At 35.5% G+C, this 14,430-nt stretch overlaps 2 protein-coding genes across 4 annotated transcripts in view; one reads left to right on the forward strand and one right to left on the reverse strand.

Moving 5' to 3' along the window:
* The window catches only part of LOC136029366 (ammonium transporter Rh type A-like), a 133,595-nt gene that overhangs the window by 30,152 nt on the left and 89,013 nt on the right, over positions 1-14,430 (reverse strand). The gene's annotated exons all lie outside the window — the stretch shown is intronic.
* Positions 1-14,430, forward strand: part of LOC136029365 (uncharacterized) — an 85,384-nt gene that overhangs the window by 4,564 nt on the left and 66,390 nt on the right. Inside the window, exons 2-3 of the mRNA XM_065707677.1 lie at positions 1,712-2,684; positions 14,109-14,242. Of these exons, the coding sequence (XP_065563749.1) occupies positions 1,731-2,684; positions 14,109-14,242 (1,088 nt within the window). The 5' untranslated portion in view covers positions 1,712-1,730. The remainder of the gene's footprint in view (positions 1-1,711; positions 2,685-14,108; positions 14,243-14,430) is intronic.

Genomic DNA, 14,430 nt, shown 5'->3' on the forward strand with positions numbered 1-14,430 from the left:
CTATAGTTCACAACTAGTTACTTGGACCTCTTATATTTCTTTCAAAACATTTGGATAAAATGGAGGCAAAACCTTATCTAAATATTTGATGAAGTCAACTATAGTTCAAGTAAAGATCTAAGAAATTAAAATAAACACCAGCAAATTTCAAGCAGAACATTAACTTTTAAGCTAGAAAAAAATGAAAATCATTATCTAACCCATTATTTAGAGGTTCATTTAAGCAGGGAGTCCTCCTGACTTTATTTTAAATAATTTGAAAAATTAAAGGGTATTATGTTTATTGATCGTAGGATAATTGATATTCATTTTTAAATGGTGTAAGAGTGACCAGAACAGTGAAAGGGGTAAAAAAAAATATGCACTCTTTTTTTGCCTTGATTTGCATTCTTTTTGAAGTCGGCAGTTGGTAACCCTGGATTGCTCTCTGGTCCCTCTATCTTTGATTACTGTAGGATACATTAATTAATGGTGCAGAGACTGCAAGAGAGCTCACTCCAACTCGCCCTTGTACTGCTGAAATACTTCAGGCTCTGATAGAGACCAGTGATGAAAGGTGGTTCGATTCCAGTCCATTTTTGATACAACAGGCTACAAAACCGTAAGACGCTCCTGCAGCGGTAGAAACTCTGCCTTAAATGTCGTAATTCAAAAGGAAAACTGATAGTCTATGTTTCAGAGTGCCCTAGAGCTTTCCGGTGAACTTTTTGTTTTTCATTAGTTTACTTAAACATAGTAGTGCAAATCTATATAAATCCTGGAGAGGGGCAAAAAGTTCATTTTCTAATCTTATACCTTTGAAATATTGGCAGATCTAGAGTTTCTAGGAGGGGTTCAGCTAAGAAATTAAATTAGTATTGTTTGATTATATCATAGTTAGTCGAGGGTGTCACTACACCTTCTCCTTTGGGAATGAACCATGAAGACGTGCCTACATAATAAAAAGCGTGTCTGCTCGCATTCTTGAAACAAAATATTTAAAGTAGTAACAATTTATATTATAGAGCAAGTGCATGCGTTGGAGAAAGTATTTTCTCCGACGCAAAGCGACGGAAATTTTCGAAATGTTGTCAAAAAGTATAATTGTCCTTATATATTTGCACCCCTTTGAAAATGCTACTTTAGTGAAGAGAATACTTAGAAAGTATTTTGTAGCATAGCAAAGAGTAAGTTTCTTTGGGTAAATTGGTTAACAAAGGTTTGTCGGTTAACAATTTGTTCAATGATAGGAAAATTTTCTGCAAATAGGCTTTTGGTGATATTGATCAGTTTAAATCTGTATATTGAAAAATTTTGTGACGTTCAGAATGCCCAAGTGTTCTTTTTGTTTTTATTTTCTTGCATAACGACGTTTCGAATCGCAAAGACAGGTGCACACAGTTTTCTTAAGAAGAAGAAGAACAGTCAAAATTGAAAAATTCAAAAGTCATCTAAAACCTTGATAAAAAGAATAGCGACAAATGAGATATTTAGTTATACCTTGCTCCGCTCATTTAGGCTGGATGCTCTAGAAAATGCATTTTATGCCAAATGCTGGTTTTCCACTTTTTTAAAAGGATGTAATCTTTCTTCTTTCTTTTTGTGGAATCTTTGGTAGATTATTGGGGTGGAGAGGAAATCCCTGTGTTTCTCTGTATGATATGAATTACTCCCATTGTGATTTCACTTCTAGTGACAGCAATTCCACATAAAAAATTATTTTTATTTTCAGGCTTAAAAATAAGGCAAAAATGTGGGAATTGATACAAGAAGTTGTTCGTGTTGAAGTTAATGGACAATTTGTAGTGTTACCCTTAAATTTTGAGCAGCGCTTGATAGAAATTGAAAAACTTTTAATAAATTATTTTGCGAGTTTAGAAAAGAAAAGCGTTTCATTTCGTGTGTTATCCTGTTTGCCAACTTTCACTGTTCTTGGCCTTAAGTACAGCCAAAGCCATTACAGGGTAACATGTAGAAAAACGAGAAAAAAGGATTTCTACAATATTGAGCTGATTGATCTTGGGATTACAATGAAAGATATAAATCGTGATGATATGGACCTATATGAATTGCCCTTCGACATGGTGCATATTCCGCCTATATCAAGGAGAATTCAGATGTTTGGAGTTGCCCCCTGTTGTCTAATGGAGGAGGGTGTCGCGTTGAATTTAAGGCAAAAAGGTGACCCAAATGGTGTTTTGTCAAGCAATGCTTTGGAACAGATCGAGAATTTTATAGGTAAATCCAAATGTCTACAATGTTCAGTCGAAATTATTGGTGTATCAAGGAAAGATTTGTCATTGGTGTATGGTGACATTCAAATTCCAGATGGTCAAGAAAATAAAAGTTTGAAAACTTTCATGCTGGACATAAATGCTGTATTACCTAATGATTTTTGCGAGTCTGATATAATACGTTTCAGTTCTGCTGAAGGGATGCGCTTACTCCAGGCTATAAGAAATTTTAAATCAGGCTTGGAAAATAACTTTGAGCCTTGTCAGAATATTTGTGTCAAAGGTGAAATAAAGCCATCACTAGATGCAATTTGGTGGTTAAACATTCAGAAAAAGAAATCTGAAAAGAAGAAGACTATGACAACAAAGACTCTTGACTGTGAAGTTGAATACTCCAATCTTGGAATCAAGCAAAGCATAAATCAGCTTCGTGATGATTCTCGCGGTCGTTGTCCTTTGCTGCAAACTAAGGTTCCATTTTATTTTGTCTTTTAGTATTGTCTCAGATTTTGATTTTATAAATTAGTGTCAGTTTGCATAAGTTTGGTATTAGTCAAATTTATAAATATCTCCATTTAGAGAAGGGTAAGATGAGGGGATGAATTCTCACAAGGATTCTTTGAGCAGAAAAACATCACATAATCAAATATAACATCCAATGTTTTCACAAGTACCTGCACACAAGAAAGAATCCTTCAATTGGCAATACCAAGCAAAAGGCCCATCCCTCATAAAATTTCAAGTTGTCAAATGACTTCCTTTGATTATCCTTACTTTTGCATTATCTAGCACAGGTAAATGATAGTAGTATTGTACCCAGGAATTTCGTTTGAAGAAAAAAGGATATTTGAATAATTAAATGTACGCAGAAATTTTTGGATCTTAGAGTTAAGATGATGCAGCCTGAAATGACCCTATTCTGGTGCTTGGTTGTGGGTTTCAAGTTCTTTGAAAATGTTTTTCCTGGTTCAACAAGAATTTTAAGAACATAAATAGCACATTATATGATGCATGTCCGTAATAATTTGTTTTTGTCTGTTTTATAACTCTTTTTCTCTACTATGAACAGGGGGAGGGACTTCAGTTAAAAGCCACTTCCTCCTTCATGGAAGAGGGTAACCTATAAATGTTCTTTTATACTTTGGACCCATTTTTCCAGGAAAAGAAAACTCAACCCCCGCTTTTCCTAGGGTCAGACCCCCAAGCTCCTAAGAACATTCTTTGAGGTGTAAGATATTTATAAAGTATAGGCTGTACTTGGCCTACCTGAAATTGAATTTTTTTTTCATAATAAGATACAAAATCTAGAATTTTTTCTGCAGTTTTTGTTTTCATTTTGGAAAAGTTATGAACCTACCACTTCCAGCTTTATTCTGTTATATCCATATAAATATACCACCACAAAGAACCACCTTTAACTGTTGTAAGGAAGAGTATGCATGATATTGCAGGTACAGTGATACTTGTTTGGCGTCTTACTCTCTTACTAATGATGCTGGTAGAAATAGTATATTGAGGTCCGACTATTGCAGGGGGGGAGGATGGGTACACAGTTCAAAGAGGTATACTATGCCTCAATACCTTCTTCTTTGGGGAATTTCCCTACCTATTCCACCGGTTTGCAGGTATGTTTATTTCAATTGGGATGTTATTTCAAAGTACATTGGAAGCCGTGGCATCTACAGTGTGTTTGTCATCTTCCTGAAAATTTGAAATTATGTTTCTTGTTTGATATTGTCAAAATTTATTGAAGATAAAAGCTTAATTTGTTAAGCCCGAGATTGCCTCTTAACAAATTTAAGGATTGATTCTTAAGGATGGGTACCTTATAACTACCGCTAGCGTCGACACAAAAAATCATGAACGTCATCTAGCGTTTGGCGTTTTTACAAGCCTTGTAATCGTTTTTCTGTCAGAAACTGAGATTAGACGTTTATAGCTACCCTAATTTTACCAATTAAAGCAATTAGATTAATTATTCTTATGAGTGAACTAAAAAACTATCCAGTGTTGCCAAATTCTAAATGGAACAGATAGTTTTTTTTGTCGACACTAGCGCTAGTTCCCAGTCATATAAGTTACCCATACTCTTTGAATTTCATTTAAAGAAGAGGCGTAACCTTTCTCATAGCATGAATGTTTGTTAGCAAGTCAAAATTGCTAACTTGTTCCTGGTTTTGATGTTCTATAATTTGCTTGTAACTAGGGAGTAACTTATAAAATGCAACGCTAGCGAATTTATTATAAGGAATAATTTTGTTATACATGAATATCAAACAGTTCGTGGTAACGAACTGTAGTAAGGAGCGATCCGGCTCAATAGTAACCAAAACTCTAAAAAATTGAATTTTGATATCAATAGCTACATCAAAAGAATCGCATTTTAATGCTGATTTTAAATATATAAGTTTCATCAAGTTTAGTCTTAGCCATCAAAAGTTACGAGCCTGAGAAAATTTGCCTTATTTAGGAAAATAGGCGGAAACACCCCCTAAAAGTCGTAGGATCTTAACAAAAATGACACCATCAGATTCAGCGTATCAGAGAACCCTACTGTAGAAGTTTCAAGCTCCTATCTACAAAAATGTGGAATTTTGCATTTTTTGCCAGAAGACAAATCACGGGTGCGTGTTTATTTATTTTTTTTTTTATTTTTTTTTCCCAGGGGTCATTGTATCGACCAAGTGGTCCTAGAATGTCGCAAGAGGGCTCATTCTAACGGAAATGAAAAGTTCTAGTGCCCTTTTTAAGTGACCAAAAAAATTGGTGGGCATCTAGGCCCCCTCCCACGCTCATTTTTTTCCCAAAGTCAACGGATCAAAATTTTGAGATAGCCATTTTGTTTAGCATAGTCGAAAATCATAATAAATATATTTTTGGGGATGACTTACTCCCCCACAGTCCCTGGGGGAGGGGTTGTAAGTTACAAACTTCAACCAGTGTTTACATATAATAATGGTTATTGGGAAGTGTACAGACGTTTTCAGGGGGATTTTTTTGGTTTTGGGGGTAGGGTTGAGGAAGGGGGCTATGTGGGAGGATCTTTCCTTGGAGAAATATGCCATGGGGGGAAAAATTCAATGAAAAGGGCGCAGGACGAATCTGGTCACGTTAGAAAAAAACGTCAAATTAAGAGCTTAATATACAATGCTGGGTGTTCGGAGCCTCTATATTATGGAGTATAATTTGAAAATAACACAACTATACGAATGATAAAACATATATACCACAACCATAACTCAACTAACGAAAGAACTGCTAAGAGATAACACAACTATAAAGCGAAAACAGGTGAAAACTAACGGGAAAATAAACGAACTAAGAGGTGGAAGGGGCCCAGAGAAAAAATATAATCCTTTTTCAATTTTGAGCCTAACTTCCGCAAAGGAGTAATAATGTCAGAAGCCCCGAAATACCGAATTATTTTCTTTTCAAACAGTTCGTGGTAAGGTACTGTAGTAAGGGGCGACCCGGCTCAATAGTAAACGAAACTCTAAAAAACGGAATTTTGATGCTAAAAGATACATCAAAAGAATCGAATTTTTACGCTGATTCTAAATATATAAGTTTCAATTAATTTAGTCTTCGTCATCAAAAGTTACGAGCCTGAGAAAATTTGCCCTATTTTGGAAAAAAGGGGGAAACATCCCCTAAAAGTCATAGAATCTTAACGAAAATCACACTATCGCATTCGGTATATCAGAGAACTCTATAGCAAACATTTCAAGCTCCTATCTAAAAAATGTGGAATTTTGTATTTTTTGCCAGAAGACAAATCACGGGTGCGTGTTATTTGTTTGTTTGTTTTTTTTTTTGTTTTTTTTCCCAGGGGTCATCTTATCGACCAAGTGGTCCTAGAATGTCGCGAGAGGGCTCATTCTAACGGAAATGAAAAGTTCTAGTGCCCTTTTTAAGTGACCAAAAAAATTGGAGGGCAAATAGGCCCCCTCCCATGCTCATTTTTTCCAAAAGTCAACAGATTAAAATTTTAAGATAGCCATTTTGTTCAGCATAGTCGAAAACCATAATAACTATGTCTTTGGGAATGACTTACTCCCCCACAATCCCTGAGGGAGGGGCTGCAAGTTACAAACTTTGACCAGTGTTTACATATAGTAATGGTTATTGGGAAGTGTACAGACGTTTTCATGGGGATTTTTTGGTTTGGGGGGTGGGGTTGATGGGAGAGGGCTTTGTGGGAGGATCTTTCCTTTGAGGAATATCTCATGGGGGAAGAAAAATTCAATGAAAAGGGCGCAGGATTTTCTAGCATTACTATAAAAAAAAACAATGAAAAAATAAACATGAAAACGTTTTTTCAAATGAAAGTAAGGAATAGCATTCAAATTTAAAACGAACAGAGTTTATTACGCATATGAGGGGTTCTAAAAATACTTTAGCATAAAGAGCGAGGAGATAAATACCTCGCTCTTTATGCTAAAATATTTTTAGTGATTTCAACTATTTATTCTACGGCCTTTTTGATTCAGGGGTCATTCTTAAAGAATTGGGACAAAACTTACGATTTAGTGTAAAGAGCGAGGTATTAACGAGGGTACAAACCCCCTCGTACACATAATAAAAATATAAGAATATAAAAGTTTGTTACGTAAGTTAATTCTTAAGTTACGTATATTTTTTACTAATAAAAACGTTCGTTGAATATTAAAAGTTCTAGTAGCCTTTTTAAGTAACCAAAAAATTGGAGGGCAGCTAGGCCTCCTTCCCCACCCCTTATTTCTCAAAATCGTCTGATCAAAACTAAGAGAAAGCCATTTAGCCAAAAAAAAATAATATACTAATTTCATTTCAATAATTTATGTGCGGAGAGCCAAAATCAAACATGCATTAATTCAAAAACGTTCAGAAATTAAATAAAAAAAACTAGTTTTTTTAACTGAAAGTAAGGAGCGACATTAAAACTTAAAACGAACAGAAATTACTCCGTATATGAAATGGGTTGTCCCCTCCGCAGTCCCACGCTCTTTACGCTAAAGTTTTTAATTGTTTTAAAAAGTAGAATTGTGGCAAAGAGTCAAACTTTAGCGTAAAGAGCGTGGGACTGCGGAGGGGACAACCCATTTCATATACGGAGTAATTTCTGTTCGTTTTAAGTTTTAATGTCGCTCTTTACTTTCAGTTAAAAAAACTAGTTTTTTTTATTTAATTAAACAGGTTGAAATGCAAAGCTTATCCGCAGAGAAGTCATAAACATCCTGTTGTGATTCCCTCAAAATTGCCCTCTTTCAGCTTCCTCAGGTTTTTGTCAATTGCTAAAAGCCAGAAGGCCATGGCTTTCCTGGCTCATCTCTAAATGATACCACTGCTCTGAAATTGGGTTGCTTTTAGTTCATGCCATATTTCTTTAGGTATTTTTGATAACTTTCAAATAGAAATTCTAAACTGATTTGTTTTGTATATTCAATTATTTGTAAGAATTGGGCTCTAGCAAAATATCGTCTTTGTCCTGATGAACGAAAAGTTGGATGTCCTCACATATACTGGGAAGAGGTCACATGGAAACATTTAAACGAAATAAGAGCATCATAGGAGGGAGTTCAGAATAGATTAAGGCGATGGAGGAGCTTGTACATCTTGTACTGACCTTAGGTGGCGTGGAGATGCTATTTTTTCAGCGGTGGTAGTAGTAAAAGAAGCTGTGATTTTAGGCCCGTCATCTTCTTTTCTAATAATTTCTTCCTGTTTTTTATTTGAACTTTTATAAGCCTGTAAGCTAATTTTTGCTCATTTTAAGTTATAAATTAGGTCCAAACTTGGTACTCTCGCGGGAAACCTTTTTTAATTTCAATTCTCAAGAAGATCCTGCCATGTGAAATATCCTATTTCGAAGAGGAATGCCTCGTTACTATTTAATATTGAAATTTTCCTATTTGTCCCGTTTCAAAAGAATATCTTTCTTTTTCACCTTGAAATAGCTTATCTCTTCCTTATGTCCCGAGACTTTTTATCTTAATAAAAAAAAATGGCTTTAAGGAATGAATCCAACATGGCTTAACCGTTTGAAAACCTATTGTGCATGTCTATCAAAAAGATTAGGTGATGTGATTTCTTAAAAATCATTTTGCGGGCTTCAGCGATGGCTGATCGTCTCAAAAACAAGGGGCCCGTTATCAAATTCCCCCAACACAACAGGAAACTCCCAAAGATGCCAGATTGCCCCAGTGATATTTTCGTTAAAAAAAATCGGTATTAATTGACTGGTGATCTTGAATGCCTCATCAGTTCGGAAAGCTACCGAGAGGCAAGTGTAAAGTAAAGAAACTATAATTTTTTACGAAAATTCTGTCTATTAGCGCTGTACCTACAGCATAAATAATACGTCACATGAGTCAGCAAGGTTTTCAATCAAGCGGGTAGCATCACAAGGAACTCCAAAAGCTGCCAAATTGCTCAATTAGGATATAAAATTTGGAATAAATTTGCTAAGTTTGAATATAGTAGTATTTAATTAGTAAGATAATTTCTTAAATCATATTGGCCTACCATAGTATAAAGAAAGAAAACGATCACATTGACTTTTCGCGTATGTTTTGTTGTTTTTTTCTTCGGCATTTTCCTTGAATATACTATTTTGTTCGCGCTGAAGAAAAGAGGCGGTTGTCCTCTTGAAATATTCGTTTTGTTGTGTTTTTTCAGTATTTTCGTTTAGTCTTAAAAAAACCATTTTTGGTCGTTTCCTTTTTTTATATTATTTAATTAGTATTCCTGAAAAGCAGGCAGACTATGGTAAAAATGGAGCTCCAGGCCGAAGATTTGGGGTAAGAAAAAAAGGATTGTCCGTCAGTTATTTCAGTTAAATCCTCTTTGGATTTAAAGTCTGGCCAGTTGCTCGCTAGTTTTGGGGGTTCGAGAGATCTAAAGCTATTTTAAAAGGGGGATATCGGTTGCTAAGGGAAGTCAATAAGGCAAAGTGCATAGTATAATATACCCTACATGTATAATAGGGTACCATTAGGATCATTACTTGATAAAATTGTTACGGTAGAAACAGATAACTCAATTGCATATATATAAAAGGGACAAATCTCTGGTGATGTACTGCCTTTATCTCCCTCTTGTCATGGTTGCCCCCCCCCACACACACACCAACACTGAAACAAAATAGAGAGCTATTTAAGGACTCGTTTTATAAGAAGATGTAATATCTAGTGCCATTTTAAGTAACAACTACTTAATATTTAAGACAAAGCGCGATTTTTAACAAAAATTGCATCTTAATATACAAGATGATATAACACACGTATCTATTGACAATATTAAATAAAAAAACAAGTTTTTTTTTAACTGAAAGTAAGGAGCGACATTAAAACTTAAAACGACCAGAAATTACTTCGTATATGAAAGAGGCTGCTTCCTCATCAACGCCTCGCTCTTTACGCTAAAGTTTGACTGTTTCTCTCAATTCTTCTTGTTAAAACAGTAAAAAACTTTAGCGTAAAGAGCGGGGCGTTGATGAGGAAGCAGCCTCTTTCATATACGAAGTAATTTCTGGTCGTTTTAAGTTTTAATGTCGCTCCTTACTTTCAGTTAAAAAAACTTGTTTTTTTATTTAATTTCTGAACGTTTTTGAATCAATGCATGTTTTGATTTTGGCTCTCCGCAGAGGAATAGTTAAAACAAAATTTGCATTTTTTTTTGGCTAAATGGCTTTCTCATAATTTTGATCGAATGATTTTGAGAAAAAAAGAGCAGGGGAGGAAGCCTAGTTGCCCTTCGATTTTTTGGTTAATTAAAAAGGCAACTAGAATTTTTAATTTTTTACGAATATTTTTGTTAGTAAAAGATTTACGTAACTTATAAATTAGCTTACGTAAAGAACTTTTGTATTCTCATATTTAAATTACATATATGAGGGGGTTCGCCCCCTTGTCAGATCCTCGCTCTTTACACTAAAGCTTAAATTTTGTCCCAATTCATTAAGAATGGCCCCAGAATCACAAAAGCCGTAGAATAAATAGTTGAAATTACTAAAAATACTGTAGCGTAAAGAGCGAGGTATTAGGAGGAGCTGAGCCCCTCAAATGGGTAATAATTTCTGTTTGTTTTAAGCTTTAATGCTGCTCCTTACTTCCAGCTGAAAGAACTTTTTCATATTTATTTTTTCATTGTTTTTTTTTTTTTTTTAATAATGCTAGTAAATCCTGCGCTCCCTTCATGGAGATTTTCTTCCCCCATGACAAATTATCGATGGAAAGTTCCCCCAGCATATCCCCCTCTTCTCAACCCCTCCCCCAACCAAAAAAATCCTCCTGAAAACGCCTGTACACTTCCCAATAACCATTACTATATGTAAGCACTGGTCAAAGTTTGTAACTTGTTGCCCCTCCCACGGGGACTGTGGGGGAGTAAGTCGTCCCCAAAGACATAGTTATAAGGTTTTTCGACTACGCTGAATAAAATGGCTATCTCAGAATTTTGATCCGTTGACTTTGGTAAAATAATTAGCGTGGGAGGGGGCCTAGATGCCCTCCAATTTTTTGGTCACTTAAAAAGGGCACTAGAACTTTTCATTTCCGTTAGAATGAGCCCTCTTGCAACATTCTAGGACAACTGGGTCGATACGATCACCCCTGGGAAAAAAAAAACAAAAAAAAAAAACAAATAAACACGCATCCGTGATCTGCCTTCTGGCAAAAAATACAAAATTCCACATTTTTGTAGATAGGAGCTTGAAACTTCTACAGTAGGGTTCTCTGATACGTTGAATCTGATGGTGTGATTTTCGTCAAGATTCTATGACTTCTAGGGGCGTTTCCCCCTATTTTCTAAAATAACGCAAATTTTCTCAGGCTCGTAACTTTTCATGGGTAAGACTAAACTTGATGAAACTTATATGTTTAAAATCAGCATTAAAATGCGATTCTTTTGATGTAGGTATTGGTATCAAAATTCCATTTTTTAGAGTTTTGGTTACTATTGAGCCGGGTCGCTCCTTACTACAGTTCGTTACCACGAACTGTTTGATAATATAATACAAGTGGCTTTTGAAAAGTTGCTTCTCTGGGACATATTTGAGTGACTCTGCTGTGTGATTTCCTGGGTCTTGTTCTTTAGTCGATAGTTTTTTAGCGCGTTTTTTAGTTTTGGTTGCTAAGGGCCGTGCTTTGTCCTTTACAATATTGCAGCTACCTCTGCAACCATGATCCAGTTTAGAAAAAGACAAAGACTTCTTCCTGTGTGTGTGATATGTACATTTTCGTTTTATCTGTACATATGGAAAGGAAAGAAAAATGTTTCAGCGCCCACTTTGCATTATATTGTTTTCTTCATAAAAGTAATAACAGTTTTACTGTCAGTTACAGCAGCTACTTTCTCTCCCTGATCGTGACGAGTAAGTCCTAGTTATATTGGTTTTCCAATAGCAGTTGCTTCAGCATAGGTGGGACTGGCGAGTCTGAGGACCCCCATTTATTAACAGATAAATGTCCTTCTGTTCTTGTCATACATTTATGTATGAAAAAACTTCTTATTTTTTACTCTGTTCCGCTTTTAGGTCGTAAATTTTCTTTTCTTAAAGAGTTGTTTGGACAAGTAGGATAACACTTATCATGCCCCCCCCCCCCCCCGTGTAGCAACCTAGTAAAGAACGACTTATAACCTATTGCAACCGAAAATTAGCAACGAAATAAAAGAAGCTTTCTTCCAAAACGAAGCTTTTCAAAGAAAAGTTAAGAGTCATATCAAAACCCGAGACGAGTTGAAATTAAGTCATATGATAATTCAAAAGTAAAACAGAATGAAATCAATATCTATGAATAAACAAAACCCAAACGGAGAGAAATTAAAATGAATGATGACAACAACGTAAAGATAACAGATGCAGCTATATATGAATCCTGAAATGAACAGAAATTATAATCAATAAACAAGTGGAACTTAAAACGAGCGACGATTACTGCTAATAGGAGTAGAATAACTGTCCTTTGAACTTTCTAAACGCCAGAATATTATTTGAGCTTTCCTGAAAACAATTTGTGTGTCGGTCAATATGTTTTAAATTTGTCGTAACATCTGCTTTAACAACAACAAAAATATCACAATTCTAATAATGACTTACAAGTGACGATGATGACAAAGAATGATGGCCCCATCCCTCTTAAATCTTCTTCCTCCTTCCCCCCTATATACCCCTATAAGCAAGTTCATGTTATTTTATTTGGAACATATTTACAAATACAAAAAAACACAAAATTGGGCATTCCCCCGTTGGCTCCATGGCCCAGAAACAGGGAAGGAGGAGAGGAAAAAAGCAAAATATAAAAGAGGACACTGTGTGGTACCAGGTTATTAAAATCGCGTTTCTGTGATATCTCAAGAATGGCTTGGGATATGGAATGGAAATTTTCAGAAAGTTTAGGGATGGGTCTAGTGAGCTTCAAACATTGACTTGGAGGGAAGGAAAAGAACTGCAACGTTTTTTAACATTTGAAATTCTGTTCCTAAGATATTCCAGATGTTTTGTTTTGATCACCTGGTAACCCGTAGGTTTTTTAGATTTACCTCAATATGTAACTGTGGTGGATTAGAATCTATCAAAATATATAACTACAGGTTCCATTAGGTCTCACAATTCATGACCGTTTTGGTGGATCAGAGGAGAAAATATCTTTAGTCCTTCCCCCACTGCCTTTTCTCTACACATAAAAACTTGAGGTTCACTTGTTCCACTCCTGCAATTCCTGAAAATTTCAAATTAATACATTGAGCCAGGACTTAGATGTTGCAGATACGCTATTTTGATAACCTGGTACCACGTACTGTCTTTCCTATTACCATTCTATTAAGAGTTGTCCCGTAAACCTTCACTAATAAAAAATTTGAATCCTCTGTTCCCGTTCCTTTCTCAGACGCTACCTGAAAGTTTCAGCTCTATCCCCCAAGCAGTTCCCGAGATGATGCAGATGTGATGTTTTAATATCTTTGATGCACATAGAGTATTTTGATTTGTTTCTATCCTCTCCAGCAAGTCATTGTTCAACATTAACTCCCCCCTCTCAACACTTCTTGAAAGTTTCAATTTGATTTGACAATTCGTTCCCAAGAAATTGCAGATGCGTCATTTTGATAACCTGACAATACATAGTGTGGTTTAATTTACCGGGCTGCTTAAGTGCGTAAAGATTGTAAGTCGCATAAGAGTTTATCGCGAAGAAACGTTTGGGTAAATCAGAGACGAAAATTGTTCTGTCCTTTCCCTCCATTGACTCAGCATAAAATTGAGGTCCGTCTCCCCCGTCCTCCCACTTCCTTTCATCAGGAATAGCAACTGAAAAAGAAATAAACTTCATCCCTCAAATCATCCAGAGGATTCGTAAATATGCTATTTTGATGATCTGGATATATATATTGCATTTTGATCAACCTCTCTTCCCGAGTCAAAGTTTGAAATTCACTCCCCCCCCCCAATGAAAATCCCCCCCCCCCCTCTAAGCCATGTTCGATTAATGCAGATAATTTGGAAACTCAGGTGAATATTTTGTTTTTTGATTTACTCAGGTACATGGGTCATTTCCTGATTATACCCTCAGGAAACCGAAAATCTTGACCTAGCGAGCGATACCTGTAACCTTTTAACTGATCTTTGCTAAGAGCTTCCATTTATTAAAATTAAATGCTCCTTAACAGCAAAGTGAAATGCGTACCACCTGAAATACTCAAATACATGGGTACCACTTCAATTGCTCTAAGCAATTCTATTTGTTTGTTTTTCTTTTTTTAGATTGATTAATAAAGTTCTATTTATATTTAGCCTCTTCTGTAGAATATTGCTCATTGCTAAAATGTCAATATGAAAAAGTGGCTAAATGCAGTAGACGAGAAAAAAAAAAACGAAAATAAGAACCATAATCCTTACTAATGTTTGAATTTTTGCAGTCTGACCCAGTGAATATTCTTGGATCCGGCAGAGAAAAACGCTTGCCGAGAAGTGCAAGTTTACCCAGGCATAGGGCCTCATCTCTACGTGCTAATTCTTCCTATTTTGAAGATTTTTCTCCTCCTGAACCTAGGTAATAACATTCTGTATTATTCTGAATGTTTCCAGGCAAGTTTGGAACTTTAGCTTAATCCCTCTTCCCTAAGAGGACCGTTTTTTTTTTTGCAAAAAAATTAAAGCAACACGATTGCTTTTCAAAAAGTTTCCCAATTTTTGTTCTGCCCGAAATAAAATTAACTTTAAAAAAAATGAAAACTATAT

The sequence above is a fragment of the Artemia franciscana genome, chromosome 7 (assembly GCF_032884065.1).
Source record: "Artemia franciscana chromosome 7, ASM3288406v1, whole genome shotgun sequence".
Lineage (NCBI taxonomy): Eukaryota > Metazoa > Arthropoda > Branchiopoda > Anostraca > Artemiidae > Artemia > Artemia franciscana.